This window comes from Habropoda laboriosa, unplaced genomic scaffold (genome assembly GCF_001263275.1).
Source record: "Habropoda laboriosa isolate 0110345459 unplaced genomic scaffold, ASM126327v1 scaffold45, whole genome shotgun sequence".
NCBI lineage: Eukaryota > Metazoa > Arthropoda > Insecta > Hymenoptera > Apidae > Habropoda > Habropoda laboriosa.
In genome coordinates this window covers 889,820-915,986 of record NW_017100168.1, presented here as the reverse complement: position 1 = coordinate 915,986, position 26,167 = coordinate 889,820, and the positions used below count along the sequence as shown (strand labels likewise).

At 39.1% G+C, this 26,167-nt stretch overlaps 2 protein-coding genes across 2 annotated transcripts; both read left to right on the top strand.

Annotated features, from left to right (window-relative positions):
- Positions 1–399: 399 nt before the first annotated feature.
- Positions 400–4,042, top strand: LOC108578638 (coiled-coil and C2 domain-containing protein 1-like). The gene is given in 11 exon segments (XM_017942005.1): positions 400–459; positions 534–672; positions 750–1,037; positions 1,103–1,444; positions 1,538–1,912; positions 1,996–2,366; positions 2,437–2,612; positions 2,714–2,974; positions 3,298–3,336; positions 3,696–3,786; positions 3,865–4,042. Coding segments are annotated over 11 exon segments (2,262 nt in total). The 3' UTR covers positions 3,985–4,042.
- A 16,019-nt stretch (positions 4,043–20,061) lies between these two features.
- LOC108578652 (chromatin modification-related protein eaf-1-like) lies at positions 20,062–24,881 on the top strand. Its single transcript, XM_017942018.1, has 4 exons — positions 20,062–20,160; positions 22,051–22,585; positions 23,203–23,528; positions 24,471–24,881. The coding sequence occupies exons 1-4, from the start codon at positions 20,077–20,079 to the stop codon at positions 24,879–24,881; spliced, it is 1,356 nt and encodes a 451-aa protein (XP_017797507.1). The 5' UTR covers positions 20,062–20,076.
- The last annotated feature ends 1,286 nt before the right edge of the window (positions 24,882–26,167 follow it).

Below are 26,167 nucleotides of genomic sequence, written 5' to 3'. Positions count from 1 at the left end.
TAATATATTTGATACATTTAAAAAATCTTGCAATTTTGAATAACATATTGAGTATAAAATTCTGTATATAAATACGTCATAATAATTGAATAACGTTAATAATGTTTTAGTAATAATATTGTAGATAGTACTAAATTCCTTTGATATATCAATATATACGCAAGTTATCAAAGTTGTTTACACTATTGGAAGATATGTATCATTTGAGAAAAGCATTATACTTAAATCACATTACACTATCTTTTATACAACATCGCAGGATGAATGACGCATGTTAGTAGAAAGCTGTTGACAACGATACGCTTTATTTTACTTGTAACGTATTGTAACCGTTTAACTATTTCTAATATTTTACTAAAAGTTAATTGATTTTTAATAGTATATATTTCATAAAGTAACATGTTTGCAAAGAAAGAAAAATCGAAACGGCAAACACGACCTGCTGGTAGTCTAGCACAGGTATTATCTCCTTGTATTTTTAACCTTACTTTTTAATTGATAACATTTTTTTCAAACACAATATTTTTTAACAGTATGGGATTTTTGAAGTACCCGAAACTTTAGACGATATAGGTAACGATTTCATGAATGATGATGGTGATGATGATTTAGAATCTGAATTAGCAGCTTTAACAGCTAGTGATAATAATGGTCAGAAAACTAGACGTAAAGGTAAGTAAATATTTCTTTTGTATTTGTACAGAACTGAATTGTAAGTGCAATGATAATACATTGCATTATTTATACAGCACCTCGTAAACCAGTTCCTAAAGAAAATTTAGATACAATGATAGCTGAAAGTATGAAAGACATAAATTTTGAAGAAGAGGTGTCAGATGGAGAAAATAATTTTAGATATTTTATTTCCTGTTAGAGTGAACTTCAGATGATCACAGGTGATGACGATTCCTCTGAGGAAGTATCTCCAGAAAAAGAAGAAAATTTAGTAGCTGAAAGTACAGAAGAACCTGAACCACAAAAAGATAATACACCTGTAGAAAGTACAGTTAAATCATCCCCAGAAGCTGAAGTAACAGGTATTACTTATTATGTTATTTTTTGTGAATGGTTTTTTATAAATATTTTTTATTATATTTTTTAGAACAAACTATTTCTACAGTTGATGTTGGTACAACTTTGCCTGAGGAACCTACTTCTGTAAAAACTATAGATGAAGAAGCATTAAAATTATTAAAAAACAGGCAACAAGAATATAAAGTAGCTGCTGTAGCATGGAAAAAAGCTGGTAATAAACAGGAGGCTCTGCAATGTGTAAATATAGCAAAGCAATTTGATATAGTTATTGCAGCAGTAAATGCAGGAGAAGCAATTGACTTATCAGATATGCCACCTTCTCCAAATACTCCTGGGTTAAATACTGCTACACAACAAACTGAGAATTCAGAAAAAATAGAAAATGAAATACAGAGTCAAGCACCTGCAGGTAAATTTTGAAAGTAGTTTATTCGTTTGCTTTATTTTCACGTAATTAAATCTATTAAAAGTAATAATATTCTTTGATTTATTGGGAAAACAGAAGTAAAGCCAACAGGCCCAGTAAATTTAGATACTGCTTTAAAAGAGCGTCTTGAGATATGTAGAAGGATAAAAGTGACTGCAGAAAGTGAAGGAAATTCTTCTAAAGCTCGCAGATATGGTCGTATTTGCAAACAATTTGAAGATGCTATTAAATTACACGCTCGTGGAAAACCTATTGCTCTTGACGAGTTGCCTATTCCACCTGGCTGTGAACCTCTTACAGCTACAACAATATCTAATGTACCTGCTCCAACCATAGAACAAAATGAAAAACAACCAGAACCAACACCACAAACAGTTCCAGAACCTGAACCATCCGAAAATAAAGCTTCTCCGACTCCAAAAAAGCCTGTTTCTCCTCCAACTCAAATTGGTATCTAAGAAAATGTTTATGATATTTATCATAATTTATATTATCGTTATAGTATTTTACCGATAACATATTTTAAATCATAGAAAAGAAGCAAAATCAGAAAATATCACGTGTAGAGAAACAACGGGCTTTATTAGTGCAGCGACAACATGAATTAAAACAAGCTGCCCTCAATGCAAAAAAGGACGGAGACATAGAACTGGCACGTAATTATTTAAGACAAGCAAAAGGAATTGATCCATTGATTGAAGCTAGTCAATTTGGGTTACCGGTTGATATGAGTTCTATACCATTGTCTCCACGTGTAAAAAATGAGCTTAGTGCTGCTAGTATAGCAGGTCTGTCAGATGATAGTTTTACGGTAGTGAACACCGAAGATTGTTTAGAAGAAGCTACTGGAACGGATGAGGAGATTTACGAAAATCTTGTGTTACAATTAACGAAGCAAATTAAGGTAGAAAGAAAATATGTAAGCTGAATTGCTTTTATATATTTATATAGTAAATTGTGTAATTTTATCACAGTGGTGTTTATGTACAAGAGACCACTCGAAAGCATTAGGGGATGTACCTGGATATAATAGATGGGAACGACTCGCATTGAATTACAAACGGGATTTAGATATGCTGAGAGTTCGAAAACGGGATGCACTACCGCCGCCACAACATCACTATGAGAATAAAACCTATTCTATAGTTCAGTTAGTATAGCAACATATTTTATTTTACTACTAAATTAAATTATTATTCAATAATTAGTTATGTAAATTTGTTGTTTTATAAAAATATGTTTGTTTTACAGAAGCTGTACAGATTTAAGCGATAGTGATTTAGAAATTTCAATAATAAGAGGAGTAAATTATCCGAAAGATGCAGATACTTATGTCATATATGAATTTCCTTATCCTTCAGATAGTCCTCCAACGGATAGAACATCTACTGTTAAAGGAACATGTAATCCAGAATATGAAGCAGTATTTCCATTAACTATAGACCGTTCGTCAAGACCATGCCAACGAGCTTTCAAGAGACATGCATTAAAATGCCAAGTTTGGTCGAAAGGGTAATAAAAAAAGCTGTTTAATCAGATTTTAGTTTTATCTTGCAGTTCTACAACAGTGTACTTCTATAACAGTTCTATAACAGTGTTTTATTATAATTTTCGTGCTCGTATATTTAAATATTGACTTAAAATAAGTTCTGTTTCAACTACTTATTTTTTACATAATTAGAAACGTTAATAGTAACAGTATATGTATATCATACTTTATTGCTTGTAAATAATATTTTTAACATTTAGGGTAAAACATAGTATCATACATACATATAACTTATGTATTTTATTATAATATCAAAATTATAAATAGATAAGTACGTTGTTTACAGATGCTCGTTGAATCCCATCCTGTGTTGCACTAATCTAAGGTATGGAAATTTCGTACTTCTACAAAGTACTCAGCTTCTAAATTATATGTCAGAAATAATGTGCTGTCTTAATTTCTCGAAGAGTCGCTGATTATTGATCTTCTTTTCTATTTGTGTTCTTATTTTTTTTCTTTCCAAATATAATATTTATCACGTGATAAAAAACCAGTCTACAGAACAAAATACCTTGATATTTATTAAAAGTGATTTATACTGTAGATTGGTGTACACGATGATTTATAATGCATTCATGTTGCACGAGCAGGCTGTAACAACGTAATTCTTGGTTTTTCAATTGTAGCTTTAAATTACAATATTTACATGTTAATTCTCTAATGTTTTTTTTTTTTTTTTTACAGTGGATTCTTTAGGAGTGATAATCTCTTAGGTACAGTAACGGTTAAATTACAACCCTTGGAAACACGGTGTGAACTTCACGACTCCTTTCCGGTAAATTAATAAAAACTGTTAAAACATCGTTTTCACATGGACGGTTTAATTACATTGAAGAAATTATTATTATTGCAGTTGATGGATGGAAGAAAAGCAACCGGGGGAAAACTTGAAATAAAAATGCGATTGAGAAATCCGATTCTTACGAAACAAATAGAGCAAATTACAGACAAATGGTTAATTATTGACTATTGATAGGAAGCAATGGAATTGCAGCTTTGAATTTATTGTACCAGTGATCGTACTATTGAGGCCTCCGAAATGAAACTTGCTAATCGTAATGTGATAGAAATATGTATTTTGCTTGATCGATAACTTTATTTAAGTTCACGCAAATATGTATATGAACAAAATAATTTCTAAAATAATTACAATATAGTATAAAAGGTTTAGTCATTATAGAAATATACACGAGAGTCTTTACGCAAATTATGTACATAAGCACAATATAATGTGTAAATATCGGAATACATCATATAACGTGGAATTTATATACAACGTCATGGATTAATATCTTTTTTGAATTTAATACGCATAAAGAAAATTAACATAAACATAAAAAATGAACATGAACATAAACATTAATGTACATAAAGAATATATCCTCTTTGCTTTTGTACTTGAAATTACGACGATTTACAGATTATAACACATTATTTAAATGACATTGCATTAATAACTGTATAAATATTGCTTTACAATTGTTTACTGTTTAAATAAAGGAACTGAGATTTTATTTTAAATATAATATAAATAACCTTTTAAAACGAACAGAAAATTACAAAGGTGAAACGTTAGCGGCGTTGCGGTGTTACTGAGCTAATTTCAAATTGAAATATCTTCAAGCCTACCTTACTGGAAAGCGAACGTAATTAAACGATCGAGTCTTAAGTATAATTAAAAGTAATTAGTATGCACGTAAGAGACTATCGGTTGTACATATTGAGCGATTTAAACGTGGCGAAGGAACGATTGCGGATTGAAGCTGAATCCACATTTCCCGAGAACAATACAGCAGGTGAACCCCACTAACAAACTATTGTCTGATAATCGTTCAACTCTGTCTCCTTCCACTTCGAAGCAAATATTTACTTAAACGAACAATAAACCAACAATTAAACAGAATTATTGTGATTTTGATATATTTTACATAATATATCAACGGAGTAGTTGAAAAGAAAAATTAAGAAACACACGAAGTAGTGTCGATTTTTAATAATTTATCGAAAAAAATTTACCAAGAAAAATGTGATTATTCGGTCGCTAACTCTCCTACTGAACGATCCTTATAACTCGTCGACCTTTTGTGGTCCACGCATGCAAGGGTCACCGAGCTGTACAAAGGGGTGCTCCAGAAGATTGGTACATAAAAGCAGTTGACACCCACCGTGTCAAACACCCGGCTGGGTCTAGAGTGGTTCCCGAAAAACTGCTCGGTTCTATACCGCCTTGGTCGATTTCCACCAGCGTGGCACAAAAGTCTTTCCCGCGGCGCGCATATCGATCCCACCATTCGGAAAACAATGGGATTTATTTGCCAATTAGACAATTAGGTCGGCTGAAAGGGCGCAGGGTAGCGCGAGCAGCCGAAAGTTCGGCGCAGCGCGGCCACCACGGATCCGGATTACACGGTCCAGCGCAGAGTGTTTGACGAGCATATACATACCGCGGTTAATGTTGACCTTTCGGCCTCAGCCAGCGGGATTCTGCGTGCAAATTAACGATGTTTGTTCTCAACCCTTTGGCCTGCCTTGATTCACCAATCTCGTTGCTTCCATGCCTTCCTTCCTCGCCGGTTGCAACCGTCGGTTCTTTCGTGCGCGATTTCATTTCAGCCCTTGAGCATTTTCGAAAATTCAGGAAGCACGGTCGACCTATGTAATAGAAGAGTATTTCTCATTCTTCGACGAGCGTATTACGAATCGTGCATGTTAGAATCGAAATTAGAAAATACGTTCTGCGAGTAAGCTGAACTCTCGGGCTTTCCTAGGGAATTTCTTTCGAAATAGTTGGAAACAGGTCAGAATAGAAAATTGGAAGATATTTTCTACGTTGTCTGAAATAATGAATAAATATCACCAAAGTATCATACAATAATAATAATACTTTATCCGAGGCGAACCCTTTGATGTCTAACACGTGATTCCTTATTGCGCTAAGTAGCAATAAGGATCGTCGATGAGGGTACAAATATGCAAAGCATCTAGATCAATATTTTTGTCGAAGTTGTTAAATTATAACGACAGTACAATTACGTAAAGTAGCTGAAGTCGAATATTCCGAAAGAAAGATGAAAGAAGATCGGCGAACAGGAAATAAATATTTTCGTTCAAGTGATTTGCATAATGCTCGGTCTATATTTAGAAAGAATTTCGCGTCAGTTAAGCATATTACGAGTGTAAACGATCGTTGGCTGTAATCTTGAAATGTAAAATGACTTACGTGTACAAATTAATTATTCGTCTAAGCAAAGAGAGCGATTTGGTCGGATCGGGAAATCTCGCCACGCCTCCGATGTTCGTTTCGCGCGACACGTGCTCCTCCGTTCACGGCTCCTTCTTTTTCGAAATCGTTTCCCTTAGATAGAGTCCGGTTACGCGGTGTCTGCTTATTCGGCAGATGGCCGGACGTGACGTCACTGGAACCAGGCGGGTGTTGATTGCAGATGCGACACATTGCGACCCGACACCCGGGTTTCTTCTGCCTTCTTCCTTCTCCTCGCGGATCCACCTCGCGGATCGCGACGCGGCTTCGCGTTACACGAGGACGCGGCATCGCTCGTTTTTCGTGTAGAAATTAACGTCGCGTAATTTAACGTACGTCTCCGACACTTTGCCGGAACATCGCTACTTCTTTCTTCGAAACGAGTAATCTTAACCGGATGATCAACGTTTCTCCAAATGGTCAGTTTTCAGGAAAGAAATGGTAGCTCTGCGATATTGCTGAAAATGCTGGACGCAATATTGTGCATTGTGAGAAATGTACAAATTTGGAGAAAAAAAGAATTATGTATCGTAAAGATAATTAGTCATTATTGGAAGTCACCGTACGAAAATGTTGACATTTTCTGGGCGACTTAACCCTTCAACCTACAACAACGTGTCTGACTCGTGGCAGAGATTCTGGTCAAGATGTGGCAAAAATAGGATTACAATTAAGTTTTCTCACTAATATAACTAACTTTCGTTTTCATTTGTAAGATCAAGGATTCCTAAATGTAACTAACCTGTAACAGATAAGCTTTTGTTACCTGATACAGTACTGAAACATTAAATGGCCGCCGCTTATATGCATAGTCAGAAAAGAAATCATAGGTTAAGGGGTTAATGGAGGAAATAATTCGATAAACGAAATTTCAAATTGACACCCTATATGGTATGCGAGAAATGTGCAAATCTGGAAGAAAGTGTAGAGAAGAGAATTTTAAGTTAGTTTAAGATCCGCTTCGAATATACCGCCATTTTGTTGGCGATTATTAGAAGTCGCCATTGGAAAACGTTGATATTTCTTGAGTGCGTTAATCGAGAATATATTGTAGCAGAAGGTTAGGTCAGCATTTTCGATTGAGATTTTCGACGATCGAGACGATAAAAGTTCTATCTTCTACGCGAGCTTTCTTCGTTAACCTCATTGAGATGATAGCTTATTGCACTTGATATACGTCAGAGATGATCTATGATACACACATACATAGTTAAAACTCGATAATATTTATTTTAGAATTGCATTCATCGTTACACGTATATTTAAGTAGCAATACTACGTGATAAAAATTTGTTTAAACATACTATGTAGCGTTGAAAGTACAAATTATCAATAGATAAGACATACTCTTCTACATACGTTTCGAATAAAATAATTTTGAAAATATACCCAAATTATGAACTAATCTTTCGTAACTCACATTTGTAAATTATATAAATCATCTTAAAAACGAGCAACTTCAAATCTCGTTTACTTCGTAAAAGAGCATTTACTTTCTCCCCAAACTTCGTTTCAAATTCGCTACCCAGTATGCACAAAGTTGCAAGACCCGCAAAATGCCTAGCGTTAACCTCTCCCGATTTTTCACGCCCCTGCGCGACACTTCTGATATCGTCTCGAAGTTAACGGGGGCTGTTATCGCGGGGAGCTGTTATCGCCATGTACAGACGATGTACGAAGGTCGCCGTTTCGAAGTCAAGGAGAAGAAGGAGGAAGAAGTTTCTCTCTCTGTGGTCGGATGCAACGCGATCGGTATCGACTTTTCGTGGTCAGCAAATGACCAGAAGCGGCCACGCGGAGAATCGGTTTATTAATAAGCCGCTACCAGGAACTTGGAGTGATTTCACGAAGCGCGACTTCTTCGCGGTGTCTGCGCCGGTATCTTGCGAAGGATGTAGTTACCATCCTTCTTCGTTGTTCGACACGTCGCGATATCTCACGACTCGATGACGACGCGCATCAGGGAACGCGTGCACTGCGACACGATTCTAGCGATCGTGTAGAAATGACAGTTCATGCATTCGCTATGGTGTAGCGTGAGGATTTCGGCTTCTGTTTAGATTACGGGTGTCGAACTTTTTGGGCCACACTGTGCGAAGAGAAGAGATACGAAGTATATAATCTAGTTGATAAGTAACAAGGGTTACTTTATCTTTTTATCATAGAGCAACAGAGTCGTGAGAAATGTAAAAATTAAAATTATTTTGGATTTTAAAATTTTTAATCAAATGTGAAACTTTTTTTCACTTTTGGCCATTTCTTCCGTCTTATCGATCCTTTGAAATCATTTAAATTAGCTAGAGAAATTTTTTCGTAATACCATAAATGGAGAAGGTAATTAGGTGGCCTGTTTCATGTAGTCTATCCTGTTGTCACATGCGTAACAGACGTCGCTTGGGTTGTTCGGCCGTATCGACAAGCCGAACAATACACCGTTATTCCCAATAGACCAGCACGAAAATTATTTTACTCGACGCCTCTCACACTTGAACACCGCATGACCTAAGATAATAAACAGACCTTCGACATCACCAAGCAATATAACAAATCTAAGAACAAATTCCCCACCTTCACACCACCACCAGACACACCCCAAACACACCGAAAAAACCAATCACCACACACTTCCACCACCTACGACAGCTTCACACCACCAATCACAACACACACGTAGTTTATGAAATAGCGAACACCACACGACACGACACACAATTCTCCTACAAGTAAGCTCAGACATTTCGCGCTCTGTACACGTTTCTCAAATACGTAGTTTGACAACAAGTTGTTGTGCGTTAACAATCAATCTACGGGTAGATTCCTTCGATGGTTTGACTCGAAAAGAGGGACGATTAACGTTTCGCGACCAGGCGATTCGTAACAACGTCCATTCAACAGTTGACTGCCAAGCCTATTTTGAAGAAATCTGTTCTAAACGCCAACATTTTCTTTTCAATTTATTGTATAGAATTAAACAAACGCATATTAATTTTTATATTATGACTTTAATTTTAATTGTTTTTTTGCAAAAAAATGCTTTCGAATTATCTCCTGGTCGGGCGTCTCCGAATAGGATGTAACTTCTACCAGCAAGCTGCCAACTACGAGATAACTCGTTAACGTGTTAATTTATTTTTGCACTTCGCAAAGAAAATATCGCTGTCGACAAAAGTCAGGCAACACCCAGAACGCATCGGACATTTGACTATTATGATGCGTATCTTTATTTTTATACCAGTGTTGAATAATAACTGGTTCTGTTCGATACACTTTTTGTCTCGAGCGTTTCGTAGCGAAAGGGTTAAAGAAACTAATTTTTCGTCACACGTTACATCGGTAATGTGAAAACTATCTGTAATAAATTTAAACGACTGAACAATTGCGATATCAATTTTGCAAAATTGTAATTCGAATGGAGAATAAACGACATGGATATAGTAGCAGTCGGAAAGAAAAATAGTAAGCAGATGAAGAAATTAGGAAAGATCAACGAGGCGAGTCGTTAGAGAGGATCAGACGAATCAATGTTTACTTATCTCGAAGGAATCGCGACGAGATAAAAGGCATAAAAAGTGCTGGCAATAGGGGAGATATTGGCTATTAAATTTAATAGCCAGGGAAGAGAAACGATGGTTCTTCTGCTCTCTACTCCGTCCACTTTCCCCTCGGATTCGCTAAAACAATAAAAACTTCCCATTAATAACGGCATGGTGACAAATATGACGGAACTTCCGACGTCGCCCGGAACCCGCTAAATGTGCCAGTGGTTCCTTTCATCCCCCTTCGTGGATCTCAATCTCTGCTTCTTCGTTTTCACCGGTTCGACGCTCTCTAACGGTAAATTTCCTTTATATCCTTTCTGTTCAACGACCTGTTTACCGAAAAAATCCGAAACTTAAGTGTTCCGTAAATTTTTCACTCGGATCTTCGTGAAATTCCTGAAAGTGTAGCCAGAACACCCGAAAATATTCTTCAAAATTTACTTCCACATTTACCCTCGACGTTGCAAACAGCTCGATTAAATGTCGCATAAGAGAAGGGGTATTACAATTATCGACTTAAAGGACAATAACAGGTAGAAAAGTCGTATGCAAAGATTGTACGAAGGAGGAGGAGAGAAATACAATTGCACGCGTTCGTTTCTGTCGAACGAAGGGGAGAAGGATCGACTTATCGCTCGCGAAACAGAACATTATGTTTTTAATCACGGCGACACAAATACCGCGATTCGATTGTTCCCAAGGCCGATACACAGCGATGATCCGAGAATAATTGAGGCACGAGCGGCAAACAGATCTGCATTCTCTGACTAGCTCGCGGGGGGTGCCGCCGCCTTTTCTCTCCCTCATCCACCGCCCTTCTGCTCCACCTTTAACCATCCCACCGCTCTCTATGACCGTGGCACGATCTCTACTTCATTGTCATCTGTCATCGCGCCGCGAACAAATGAGCGTCTCAACAGCCAGCGGACAAATGACTCGAAGGATTATCCGACGAACGTTCTTCGTCTTTTTCCCCACTTTCCCTTCGACCCACCTTTTCGCTGCGTCACTTTCTCTCTCTCTTCCACAGTCACGACTATTTCTTTTCCCATTTTTCTCCCTTTCTTTCCTCGGTTTTTCTCTTTCACTAGTTTCACCCTTCGTTTCGTATCTTTTTTTCTCTCTCTCCTCCTTTTCATCGTTCCATTGTCCAACCCTCTTCGTCGTTGCTGTTGCCGTTCCGTTCGGTCTCGCTCGCACGTTTTCTTCTTATGAATGAATCCCGGGGATATCGTCGAATCCACCGACCGTGAGCAGAGCTCCGCCGATCATCGCGGATCAAGTTTGTTTCGCGATCCTCGAGATACCCCTCCACGGGGGAGTCCCTCGATCTTCTTCGGGGATTGATATTAGCGTGGACTGCCGGTGGATGGGTGGTTTCGGCGACGAACGATTTTCGGTGTGCACGTCGTTGCGGATTCTCTGTCTGTTCGTCTCGTGGAATTTCGGCGGTTGACTGATTGCGGTGGTCGAGGCCGCGGACGGATAATTAAAAGTTCAATTAACGCGGCGATTGTTTTGTAATTGAGCTCAGATCGGAGCATTAGGAAATTGTCCACGATGGTTCGGTTTTCGAAAGTTGGAATTTTCGGAATTAATTGGAATAAAATTGGAATTATCAACGATTGCCGGTGGAATTGCGGTAGAGATTAAACGAAGTATTTGAAATTGATGCTCTGGGAATGATAATTTTAGATATCTTTTGCAATAGCGTTTTTATACGGATTTTCTTCCTTTTCAAATTTTTATTCAAAAAGTTGGTAATATTTAAAAATTGTTATTATTATTATACATTGAGGTAATGCAATTATATTTGAACGTGAAGCAAGATACGAAAAGGCACGCTCGAATTCGATCGGCGTGTCTGATCAGCGCGTGTCGCTTTTACTGTGAAATCAATCGTACCGACGCAAGTAGAGGTCCTCTCAATCATCGGTTTTGTTGGAAATAGCTTTCGAAGAAATATTCGACGTTTATCCTTTTTTTACGTGTCGCTTTCCAATTTTTCAGGGTGAAAATAACCTTCAAATTTGGGGTTGGAAAATTTCGTTCTTCGATATCTCGAAAACCACTGAATTCAGAAGAACGGTTCAAATGTACGAAATGTGTGTTTTATAATAAGAAATCTACCTATTCAAATAGTTTTTAAAAATATCCATTTGTTCGAATAATTTGCATTAGTTTTTACTGCAAAACTCTAATCCATTTTTATACGAAATTCCGAATAAACTATAGACCGAGCAAAATTCAATTTTCGATATTGTAACAAACATTTTGACATTCGTTGTTTTCTTGTGAGAACTACTTGTGGACGTGATATTCCTCACCTGTATCACTTCGATGTTAGCTCAAACGAGACTTTCGCGTTTCGAAATCCTTCATTCGAAAGAATCGAAAGTGAAAAGAACTTAACTTTATTATATACTTAATATAATTAAAAAAAAAAATACAATTCTCCTATTCTCTCAATAACAACAGAACAGAACTATACTCGAGCTTTCACCTTCGCTGTGACAAACAGTGAAACTCAGTAACACCTATTCTGAGTAAAATTGTCGTGAAACACGTTCAAAGCAATATTTAATTTTGAAAACTAATTACTATTAGCGCAAATTATCAATTGCTCTTGTGAGTTACTCTCTGATCAAGCGGATGTCGCGAGAGCGATCGGTCGAATTTTTCATCGGTCCGAATTTTCAATTTCCCTCGAATTATCGCATATGTAACGTTTCCTCATAGGAAAAACCTTTCTATCGACTGTAGGTGGGTTCATTGGTAGGTTGGCTTGCTGGCTGACTGGTTGGTATCGATGTGCAGGCTGGCAAGCCGGCTATGCTGGCTCAGCACTCTCCCTCGTTCCTCCTCTTCCCTCCGGTGCCAGCCACCTTTACTTTTGCTCCTCTCGTAGTCTTAGTCCCAGCCTCATCCTGAAACGCGTTCATAAACTTAACCTCCTTAGAGTCGCGGCTGATCACTTTTAATTTGCATCCGGATAGATTAACTTCACCTTCTGACTGTTCGTTATTGCTTTGAACTTGTAATATATTCCGGATGCAACGGAAGTACGAGTGATTGATTGATCGGTGCTCTGGATTTATTATCTGGAGGGAGGGAGATAATGGGAATGCTCAGTTTTCAATGCTTTCTCTGGAATTTCGTCCTTATAAATTCTGGAATTTTTAGATTTCAAAATTCTTACATTATTAAATTCACAAATTTTTAGATTTTCAAATTCTCCAATTTTTCAATTTCTGCATTCTTAGATTCTTAAACTCTCAAATTCTTAGATTTTCAAATTTAAACTCTGAAATTTTTAAAGCTCCAAATTCTCAAGTTTTTAAATTTCTGCAATCTTAAATTCTCAACTATTTAAATTTCTGCATTCTCAAATTTTCAAATTACATTCTTGAATTTTCAGATTGCGAAATTTTTAAATTTAAACTCTGAAATTTTTAAAGCTCCAAATTCTCAAGTTTTTAAATTTCTGCAATCTTAAATTCTCAACTATTTAAATTTCTGCATTCTCAAATTTTCAAATTACATTCTTGAATTTTCAGATTGCGAAATTTTCAAATTTAAACTCTGAAATTTTTAAAGCTCCAAATTCTCAAGTTTTTAAATTTCTGCAATCTGAAATTCTCAAATATTTAAATTTCTGCATTCTCAAATTTTCAAATTTCTACATTCTTAAATTTTCAGATCCTGAAATTTTCAAATTTAAACTCTGAAATTTTTACAGCCTCAAATTCTCAAATTTTTAAATTTTCAATTCAAATTCTCATATTTAAAGTATTCAAAGTGTCAAGAATTAATTAAACTTCGTCACTTCCAATGAACGAAATGTTCATAAACATTTACCAAACATTTCCAGAACATTGCACATTAACCGAATAAACGAATAGCAGACTCCACGTCCTCGATACACCGCATTAAAAGTTCTCGAAGCACAGTAGTATCGTACCGTTTTGGCAAGACCGACAAGCCACCTCCGCGAATCTCTCCCTACTACTTACCACACATCCCATCGGATAAAAGGGTTCTTCGAAATTGAATGAAAATTCGACAGCCGAATATTCTCGCCATTCTCTCGCAAACGATCTCTTTCATCCAATGTACAATGCTTACTTCATAAACTATGCTACTCGAGATAAACGAGACCGAACGCAACAAAATCAGAGTCACGAAGCATGATAATATAGAAGTCACGATCAATGAAGAGCAAACAAAGTAGCAGACTTCGACAGAGATACGAGGAAGGAGTCAATGTTGCTAGCTTTATCACTTCGTTGGGTTATCAAATTAATATCGATCGACGTAAGTCTTTCGAATGGTAAAATAGTAAATACAACGACGATCTGATCCTTCTCTCTCTCTCTCTCTCTCTAACTCAACCATCAATGCCACGTGCCGCAATTTTATTTACTTCTCGTGGTCTCGTTTACTGCTCCGAGGATGTACGTATGCTCACGTATAGAGAGAGTAGAGGAGATCGGTTACGGTAGTTCCGTAGAGTAAGGATAACGGAAGAAAGTTCTGGATATATCGGTAATTTCGTGTCGTTCGTCGAACGACCACAGAAGTCCATGGGAGATGGATAAATGGCCAAGATTGGCATTCGAGTTAAGATCAAAAGACTGGTCCGACGGATTCGTTTCGAAAGCAGCGCTGGGAGAAAAAGAATGGAAGAAAGTAAAAGAGGGAGAGAGATAGGGGATAGAAAGGGAGAGCTGGAACTTGCCTGTTTGGCTTTCGAATGCAATTGCTCGTCGTAAATCTCGCGGTAAAGTTTGTTGCGCCGCCAAACCATGGGCCCAGACGTTCTACCAGATGCGATAGATCAGTCTCTTGACCTCGTGGTATGTAACGGTATGATAACAAGCAAAAGGACGACTACTGTCGTTTCAGGGAGAGATCGATTTAGGTTAGATCTGCTTTGCTTGCTCCTTATTTCGTTTCCTCCTGAATCAAACGCGCTATTTATTCCGGATGGTTCTGCCGAAGCGTTGACACAGTTAATGCTGCTCGATACATTGTTGCAATGTTCGACGAGATAGTTTACGCTTGGGAGGGTCAAAGGTCAGCGATATGTGTGTATAACTTGTTGCACTTTTCCGATGATGTAAAAATTTTAATTGATAAGGATCAAAGTGTAATAGTTCATTTCATTGGCACCGACTGTGATCGTAGAAATGATGCATTGCACGTGTCGTGAAATGATATACGGTGACTCTTACTAATATTCGGACACTCTTTAGAACAGTATAACTGTTTTAAAATTGGACTTAACGACTTGAGTGTTTTTTAGAAGTTAGAAGGATACTAGATGACGCGTATAGAAATTTTTGAAAAAATTGCAATCTGTGGAAATTGCGAAGAAAATTGCAAAGGTCACATTCGACAACTTTTTGTATCTGAGCCCGTAATGAAAATTTTGAAAAATAGGTTTTGCAGATTAGTGCCAATTGTACGCATGCTGAAAATTTCATCGAAATCGGTTAATGTTACTACGAGCTACAAATCGTTAAAGATTGTGAAAATCGTACTATTTCACGACGTTCGGCGTATAATTGTAATAAATCTGAAGATTCCTACATCTTTCGATGCCTGTCGCTTGTTTCTCCATCTACCGATTTCGATGAAATTTTCAGCATGCGTATAATTGACATTAATCTACAAAACGTATGTTTTAAATTTTCGTTACAAGCTCAGGTAAAATAGTTGTAAACAGTGACCTTTACAATTTTCTTCGCGATTCCCACAAATTGCGGTATTTTCGAAAAATTTTACACACGTCATCTAGTGTACTAATCCTTCTAACTTTTCAAAAAAACTCAAGTCGTTTGATCCAATTCAGAAAAAGTTATACCGAATATTAGTAAGAGTCACTGTACCTACACGGTGTCCTGGAATTTTTGATCACGAGTAGAAATAAAAGGAAAATGTTATTACAAATGTAGACTCTCTTCGAAGAAATGAAATTTACTTCTAAATCACACTTGATGAAACTGGTAGATACAGTTAATCTAAGTTAGAATTTTTTTTATTATTGATACCAAAAGAAACGCCACATAAAGAGCTTTACATTCACTTTTATAGACAATCCTTACATTATTGGTTTACTACTTCTCGAGGTGCTTGAAGTTCCAATTGACAATTGTAGAGAGTTTTTTTAAAAAACTGGTTCATAAAAGTTAGAACATTCTTTCGAGAAGTGTAAGTACACTTCGTCAACGAGTAATCAATTACCGATAACAACAGAAAGTTTCACGCTTTGTGCAATTTCTACACATGCAACAATGCAACGAAGGACTTGTTCTCCTTAATTTCTCGATATTACTACAATTCCTCTTGCACAATCGGATCCCCGGAGTCGCATAAGTGTAACGATTTCTCAGTATCGTTCGCCACGTCGTCGACCATCGAGGGCTTGACGGTGAGTGGAAAATTTTTCGGATTCGTTATACGGAGAAACCGCGGTGCGTCGCGGAGGGTATCGAGTACAACAGGGCCGACGACGAAGAGGGAACGAAAAAGAAAACGGCGGCCAGAGGATGTCGAAGTGCAGTGTCGACAAATTCCTCGCTCAACAAAATGGCCAATCCTATCGTCGTCGTCTTCGCCGTTCTATTCCGGGTCTTCGCGACACTTGCCGTCTAGACCAACAAAATTCTGTCTGTCTTGTCACCTTGGCCCGTTCGGTTAAAGCACGGATAGACCTTAAAGATTTCTTCGTTTCTTCTTTCGTACTTCTTAATCCACAGCCTCGATTAGAGAACGTTTCTTTTCTTCTTTATTCTGCTTTCGCCATCGACGTACCCCACGGATTTCCTTTCTTGCAACGAGTTCAACGGCTGTTTGTATTTCGTCGTATGCACGTTGAAGACAAGTAGGTATGTGTCGAGGAGAAAGATGAGCGTGTTTTTAAACAAACGACGGTGAGTACGATTTTATTATTTGGGAAATTGCGAAATAGACGATGCGACAACGGCGTGTTACCTTTGAAGTGACGATTGTGAAACGATTGAATTATTTTGAACTTCTTTCTTTTCGAAATATTGCAGCTTTTGTAACGATTCGACGTTGAGATTATTAACCTTCTTGCTGCGGTAGGTTCTAGTGTGCAACTTGCGTGGTAGACAGTAGGTGATCGAACATCTCCTTACCGTCCGCGAAATCTTTCGTTTTGGCTTTCTAAAATTTTTGTAAATTTAAAAATTTCAATCTAAAGTTTGTCATTTCATTAAGTTCTGGTCGAGGTGCGCTAAGGGCAAAAATTAAGGTGAGCAAGTCGCCAAAAATCGCGAAGAACACAGCGCGAGAGAATTTTCAAAGAGCCTGCAGGCGTGAACAGCAGTGAAAGGGTTAAAAGACTATTTTGTTTATATATTTACGTGAAAATTAGGCACGACGCGTTAATTAAATTTCCCGATTTTTAATCGAATAAAAATAGTTTACTTCTCTTGTGCTACATAATTTTTCGGATCGTGTAGAAGTTACGTAGCGTAAAGAGGTGAAAGGGGTAGCCGCTTATTAAAAGTTGGAAAAGTGCATCGTCTCGTGCACGACAAATTTGTTTCGAAGCGTCGCGAACGGGTGGAAAGGAGAAATAAAGGAAAAACGGGGGATGGTGGCAGGGGGAGACAGACAGGAAGAAGAGAGGGTGCGGCGAAGGCGCGCGAGAGAACGAAAATTTGATATTCATGAAGCATTTTAAAGTCGTGCCATCCGAGAAATGGGTATAGAATATAGACTGCTAAGCAGGGGTAGACTCGTAGACATTTGTGGAAACCTATTTAGATGCGAGTCCGTGATTCGCGCCGTCGTTCGCCGTTTCCCTCTGAACACTGGATCCTCGGTATCTTTACTTTTCGAAAAACATGAAAAGAGAAACGTGACCTGACGAGTGTAATTGTAATTGCGAGTTTAACAGGAGTAACGAAATTATTCGAGGAAAAATCTTTTATTCGATATGCAAATGTGTAATTACAGAGAGACATAGTTGTTATTATGCCAAAATCTGGTGCTTGCTGTTGTGTAATCACCGTAACAACATAGTAGATAATACCTACCTGATGTGTCACGTTTATTTGAAAGCACGTGCACGTATTATGGAATGTGTGCAATGTGAAAATAAAATGTTTTCAAAATGAATGTGTAACGTGAAAGTGTATACGTACATTGGTGCAGTTCATAAAACCTGAACTGCGGCGAAATATTTCCATTTCCGAGTAATTCATACATTTAGACAATTTCTATTTTCACGAGTAAAAGTAAGTAGATACTTCTCACGCGATCCGTAGAATCGACGACGAAAACACCGAGGCGTTCGTTACAAGTTAAAAAGAATCAATCATTGACACAAATCCTCCGTCAAACTTTTCCAATCTGAAACTTCTTAACGAGGAACCTTTCGATAAATTATCTCAAACCGGAAACCACTTTCCACGTCAATAATCACCAACATTGATGCACCACCGTGCGATGTAACACCTTCGTATTCATCGTCCTTAAACAACCCAGTCAACGTTCAACACCGTTGCTCGAAAAAGCAAAGAACAAATCTTGTTACCGACCGATAATGCTAATTTACCCTGTGCAATTACCTCGCGTATATTCTACTCTCTGAAATAAGGTCACGCGTATAATCTGCTACCTACCCCATCCGGCGGAAGAAGCGACGGGGATCGAACGCGAACAGCGTTTTTCCATTCATACCTACCTATCCCGAGGGAAACCGGTTCGACTTCCGCGTTACCTAATTCCAGGGTGCGCAGCGATCGTCAGCATATTTCGCAGGCATGCATCATTCCGGTGTTTCAGGTGCGTCGGTGTCGCGTAAGCCGCTAGGCGAAAAAAAGAATCGTACTCCGCCTCTTGATTCGAGATCGTGAACGCGCGATAACAGGTCACCACTTATATACCGACCGCCGCTAAATTGAAATCCCGAGGAAAGAGAAGCGGCTGCAAAGGATCGGTAGAAACGGGTGGTGCGCGGTCCGCGGCGCATAGAGAAGCAAGGTGTGGGTTGGGTGAGAGCGGAGAGGAGCACAACGCGTCCGCTGAAAAATTATAATAATCACTTTAGAAATTAATGGTTTCTCCACGGAGGCACGGGATCCGTGCCGGGAGTGACAAGGTAGGCAGGCGGCGGCGGTGCAGGAGAGGGGGCGTGCAAATGGCGACTCCTTTCGCGCGCCAACCAATCGCCGCGCGCGCCGGAGGGCCGAGTAACGGCGGCCACGCCCACCGGTGACGTTGCCCTGTCCTGCGCGTAGAGTCACTCTCTACCACACTGCTCCGAACAGTCACCACTCGGACGACGTATTCAGCGTAGCTTACCACGCGTCTTCTTTTTCTCTTTTCTGCCCGTATAGACGGAACCGTGGTCTCGCGACGTACATGTGCACCACGCGAGAAAAATCACGGCGAAAGGGAACGTGAGTTTCGTCAGAATTCTTCTGCACGGGTCGGTAAGACGTGTTGCTCGATTGGTAAAGTTTCGAAATAAGAATCGATGGTCGCGTATCGGTCGCGCGGCCAGCATTACATTTTGGCGGGAAGATCGCGGGAAAGTGTAGCGCGGGTGACAGTGTTGCCAGTGGATTATCGTTAAGGCGAACGACGCGGTGGACGTCCAAGTACGCGATTTGCAATAGTGTACAACGGTTTTGACAGCGAATTAAACAATAAATGGAATGATGGTGCGATGTATTGTACGTGGTTCGCGAGAGTGATCAACCTATCAAACCCTTAGAAACACCGTTCTTACCAACTGTTCTTTCAAACATTCAATTATCAACACTAACTGAATACTCGACATTTATTTTACTGTCTTCGATTGATCGTTTTTGGTTCGGTGGCTTACGAAACGTCGTTTGGCAACACGTATCCTCCTAAGGGGGCATTTTTATCGACGCGTTTAGTCGCTGATCGCGTCGGAGAGAATAGAACAATAGGAAATGGTGAATTGGACAGTGGATAATTGATCGTTCTGTTCACGTGGCGTATCATAATCGGTGTCACGTTCGCGAGAAGAAGATCGTGAGTAGTCGAGGTCTCGCGTCGTTAGGCGGAGTCGTCTGGAAAGGTGGTCACGACGCAACAAACGGTGACAAGTTGTCCAGGAGGTGGCGAGGGCGGCAGAGGTGGAGGAGGTGGTGGAGGTGGCGGTGGCAGCGAGAAGACGCTCCCGTATGCGGCCACATCGGACACGGTAGAGGAGGTGGAGGCGCAGGAGGTGGAGGTAGAGGTCGACGAGGTTAAGATGGAAGCCGAGGAGCATCTCGCGAGGGAATACGTACAGGAGTTCGTTCTCGATCATCTCGATCCCGCTGACGTTAAACGAGAGGTTAGTGATTCATTCTTTCTACTGAATCATCTCCGATAACGCTTTCTCGCGATTGGTTAATTATTAACAATTATTAATTTCTTTTTTTTATTTTTTTCACGAAACTTATGATAGATTTTCACGTCGCTTTTAAGCAGTGAAGGGATCGTTACCGTTGCGGTTTATCGATTTGACTAAGAATTAAGGCAAAATTTTGTAACTGTTGTAAATATGCGGCGTGGTCTCTGTAATTTGTGCTTTTTTTTTCGTTTTTGTGAATCGAAGTGTTTGAGAATCTTAGAGTTAGCGATGCTCATAGACACGACAAGTATTTATTCTGTGGAGATGTTACGGTTTTCTTTCAAAGTGTACGGTATTTATGTCGAATCAGTGAAAATAAATTCTTGCTGAAGATTAGTGGTGCAACTTTATATTGTAGTTACTTCTGACGTTTCTGAATTGCGAAGTGAGATTAATTTTTAGGAATCTGGGCAAAAACTACGAAACCTTATTTCATTAACTTTCTTTTGGCAGAGAAACTTACATAAAACAGTTGCTACGTACTTATTTATATGACAGAAATTATTGTGAAAGTTGACGAAGATTAATTTTTTTAATTATCTTAACAATTTGAAAAATAACTTTCACCGATTTAGACAGAAAGGTCATTCACAGGTTGGCGTTATCGTATCTGTTTAACGAACACACAGAGACGATGAATTAATTCGCGTGCATTATTATTTTGCCACATGTTGAAAATTTCCACTGACCCTGAGTTCGTGTGTGTAAATGTAGTCACGTGCACAGTTTGCATTATATAAGCTTGAAATTATTACGTTGTGGATTTGTATGATAAAAAGGGGAACACGTTGGTCCACGTGAGCGTTCAACGATAAATATTAAAACCATTGAGCAATGAGTGCCAAACTCAGTATTATTCGAGACTTTATTGTATTTCGGCCGGTACTTTTCGATTTGCTATTAACTCTAAAATTGTGTGAAACGTTAATCCTGATTCGTTGTGAAATCTTTCAAAAATGTTTGTATTTACTACGATAGTTTTCGACACGTATACAGATTTTAGTCTTTAAAATATTTTCAAGGAATATCGTAACTTAAACTGTCCAAGAATAATTCGTTAAGTGGAATAGTGCAATGTGATAATACTTCAACGTGAGTTTTGCTAATAAAAAACAAATTTACAATTTTCAAGTGTCGTGTTAGGTAACTGTACGATTTCTGTTTCTTACTTTTCTGCATATTTATGTAGTTGTGAATCATTTTTGAAAATTGCCATTATTTAAAAATGCATTCGAACTATTCTCACGCTGATTACTCAGGATGGCACACCACTTACTCCAAATACAACACCATCTGATTATTTCCAAGAATTTCATCATTTAGGTAGAACTGATTTAACCTGTTTTACACTTTCCATCCTTATCTACAGAAATGATTAATATTAATAATTAAAGCTACAATCAATTATCCACAAAGTTATACTTCAACTACCCCATCCTAATCATAAAGTACTCTCCTTACCGAGTAAGAAAATTCCCCCCAAAAGAAAGAACAAAACACCATTCACATGAAACGCAACAAAAAAGAATCGTTTAGTTAAAATTTAAAAATAATTCAATGGTTAACCAAGTGTAATAATTCTTCCATATTCCATGCTTCAGATATAAATCACCAAACACCATTCATACCAAACGAAAAAAAAATTAATTCTTCCATCATTCAGAATTATTAACTAACGCTTCCGCCATATTCCACGATGCAGGTACAAACCCCATTCACACTAAACTCAGAAAACAATCGTTCACTTTGTAGATAATTGAACGGTTAACCAACGATTCCTCCACAGTTCGCAGTCTTTGACAAATAATTCTCCCATGTTCCCTGATTCAGGTACGAATCAGCTCACCAATGATGGTGAACGGTAGCGTGGTGCAGCTACCTGGCCAGGTGCAAGCGCAGGGTCTGGCTCTGGCGCCCCTGACGCCGCCGGCGCACGAGCTCGAGCAACCGCATCCACTTTACGGGCAGCCGCACATTCAGGTGCAGCACGGCGTCCTGGTGAAGGCACCACCGGGTGCAGCGTCCCATTTGACGACCCTATCGCATCCTGGGACGCCGCCGGACACACCTCCGGTCTCGGCGTCGCCGCCGCCGTTGCAGTTGCACCGTGGCGACCGGGATTCCCGTGATAGGGGTCTGTTTCTGCACCTGCAGCAACCCGGCTCGATCGTCCAAGACGAGATGCAAGGTGGTACCGGAGGTATGGGCTGGTTGACGCAGTCCCTCAGACAGGAACCGCTCGACCTTAGGCCTCATTGCCCTCAGGAGCAAACCCCGGAACCGCATCCCGAAGCGTGGCACACCACGCCTACGCATCATCATTTCCAAGACCTGCAGCATCTGCAGCGTCACTCTAGACACACAGGTGAGTGAAGAGACTGTAGGTTTTGTCCTCTTGAAAGTATTTCTGTAACAAGGGTTATGGTTGAGATGCAAGGAATTTCAAGTCGTGTATGTGATAAATTCGAGCTGTTTGTATACGGCGAGAGAAATGCTGATGAGTGTGTTGTTTAGTTGTTAGTTGACTAGGAATTACCGAGTGTTCTACGGGAATTCGATTTGAGTGGAAGGGATGTTACGTGGTCGTGCTTGTGACGGCATATAGGTATATGGAATGGAGTTGTAGTATCTTAGGTATGACAGTTTGTACGATGAAATCGAGTGTGTTCTCGTATGCCTGATACACGTGAGATAATGTTCGAAGCGTTGATTATATACAATATGAGCGTATCTACGTAACTTGAAAGTGGTATCTGAAGTGAATAGAGAGTTTCTGGTGGACGACGCATAGATAAAATATGCGGAAGCTAGGTTGCTTTAAGTTTGAAACCTAACCTTGCCAATAACAATAGCTAAAGAAAATGACAAAGAGAGAATTTGAAAATAAAATAAAAAAAAAAATAGAATTACATACCTACTTCTCGAAATCACTTATCGTTCAAAGAGAGGAGAACTCGAAGTCGACAAATGTTGTTGTCGCAGGTGGATACATCACGATGTCGGGCCACATAGAATACTATGGGGGTGCTGGTGCAGGCGGCGGGATGCTTCCCGCGGGCGGAAGTGGAATGTCAGGGATGGAAGACAGCATGCAGGGCATACCGATGCAACCGGGAAGACCGATGAGCGTTTGTTCAGTGAGTTCTTGTGGCGCTGGTGGACCCAGTCCAGCTCACAGAACTGGCAATGGTTTATATTCCAATTGTGGGAGTAACAATCCCCAGGAAGAACTCATGAACGACGAGCTGCTCATGTCGCTTTCCGTGCGCGAGTTGAATAAACGCCTCCATGGTTGCCCGCGGGAAGAGGTGAGTCAGGTCTCTTACTTTTTTAACGACACTTTCGCATAGGTAATGCCTCGCTTGGTTTTCATTCAGATTAATTTTCTTGCATTTCGTTTGCTATTTAATCATTTTGCATTTATTTCGTACTTTACATTGTTCACGTTCCTTTATACATTATACATATATACATATATACTACTTGTGACTCTGGTGTAATACCTTCTTCTTGGAAATTTCTGGTGAAGCAAGATTCTGATATAAGTGTTTGTAAACTGTTACAACTATTAGCGATAAGAACGAATGGATTTGAAGGGAATTTGTGGTGAATTGATAAAAAGCTGCTAGTATATTTGATAAGCGATCGTTTTCAGTGGAGTAGGTGTGGATTGGTATGTACGGCTGCAGTAGAATGAGTCGACCATCGGTCAGACACACGTAACCGCTGTCTCGTCGTAGCAATCTCTTTTTCAATACCTCTGCAATAATCATAAACATGCCTAATTGCCGACGTATCATTTACGATATCTTAAGGACTGTTGAAATAAGTTTTGCAAAACGAACAAGTGAAAATAAGAGAAATACAAAACTGTGCGCATCAACTGAAAGACACGATCTACACGAAATTTCAAAACTGTTGCCACACGAGAATAAGATTATTTATGAAACACTGCAACGAGTACATCGAGATCAGAGGAGATTATTTGAAATTAAACGATACAACCAACATTCATTTTGATTCCTTCCTGTCTCGTTCGATTTAGCCCAGTAATTTCTAAAGCTACTCATGTAAACTACCGTACAATTATATTACACTGTCGGCCAATATATGATAATAATTGAACGATGAAACAGAACAAGTATTGCAATATCGAGCAAATAATATCAATTCACTTAGCAACAAAATTGTTATACGCCTGAATTATCCATCAAATTCATTCGTAAAACGGATCCCCGTGTTCTGCGAAGGTGGTGCGTCTGAAGCAGAAGCGACGGACATTGAAGAACCGGGGCTACGCTCAGAATTGCCGCAGCAAGCGGCTGCAGCAACGTCACGACCTCGAGACCACGAATAGGAATCTGCAGAACGAGCTTCAACGGATGAAGATCGAACTGGCGCGGGTCCAGCAGGAGCGTGATCTTTACAAGCAACGATGCGAGATCCTGAGAACGCGGCAGAACCATAATCACAATCACAATCATAACCATCATCAGCAACAGGCGTCGCAGCCCCAGCAACAGCAGCCTCAACCGCAACAGCAACCGCCGCAGCAGCATCCGACGCAGAATCAGCAGCAACAGCCGCAGCAACAGCAGCAGCAGCAGCCGCCGCAACAGCAACATCAACCAGCACCTGCTAGTCCAGAAGTCTATCTGTGACATCGACAGCGCCGAGGAGGCGCTTGCTGGACCTGAACAGACATCCGTCGTACGATCGTGAGATTCTCGATCGGTGAGTGACAACAATTTTTATCTATTTCGATGAAAATTTCGTAATTTTCGTCACCGAGGATCTTCAAGTTTCTTTTCACAATTTCGTTGTTACTGCTATTGATAGTATATATAAAGTGGAAATTTCTTTTCGTCCCATTTTTGCAAGAAGATTGTGCTTCATTAGCAGTGTTCAATTATTTTCTGTCGAATATTTGTTTTTTTTTTTTTTTAATTTCTGTGTTTCTATATTTTTTATATATTTTATACGATTATACGCAAGTTCGAACTGTACACACAGTGTTACTTGTTACTTCTTGTGTTTCTGTCAGCAACAGTTCAAAGTGATTGTTCGAATGAGATTAAAGCCGTCGTTTAGATTTTCCATCGGATCAACTTGTAATCCCGCGTTAAATCCTGCGCACCATAATGAAAATCCTTTCGACTTTACGTCTTCGCATAATTGTAATCATAATCTTGTTGTTCCCCGAATGGTGGAAATCGCGACTGTTGATCGTCGTGTTTCTAAACATGCAACACTTTCCCATGTATTCTGTTTTGTTAACACGCGTATTTTTGGAAGCTAATTCGACTTAAAATTTCAATTTCCCTCGTCCCGAATACCTTTCGTTCGATCCTCGCGACAATTCACCTGTAGTATTGCACAGGGAAGGAAAATCGTAACGATAATTTTTTTCCAAAAATTTGTTCGCAGTGACATACCTGTGCGCGTGGGTTTGAAAAAAAAAGACCAGGCAAGCGACCGGGTGTAATTCCCTCGAGAGGCAGGAAAGTTCTTCTCTTTTTTTCTTTTTTCTTTTTCTCCGTTTTCTTTTTCCCTTCGTTCAATCGAGACTCAAGTCTTAAGCACATCTTTAAGCTCGTCTACGTGTATATAATATAATAGCGCTCGGTTCTCCATCGTGTTTCTTTTACACAGCTCTGTTAAAAGCCACGGCGACAAAGGAGCCTTGACTGTTTAAAACGACCGACTTTGTGAAATCGTGTATGGAGTTTATCAGCGCAACCTAAGGTATCATTAGATTAAAGGTAAAATTAGTTCTATTCTCATAGGTATATCGAATATATTGCTCGTGGTAGACTGGACGTCTTTACCAAAAAAAAAAAACAAAAAAAATATTGTACCAAAAAGAATAAAAAGTAAAAAAATACAAGCAAACCGTACTTTGTCGTAGCGCAAAAAAAAAAAAGTAATAAATAAAAAATACAGAATG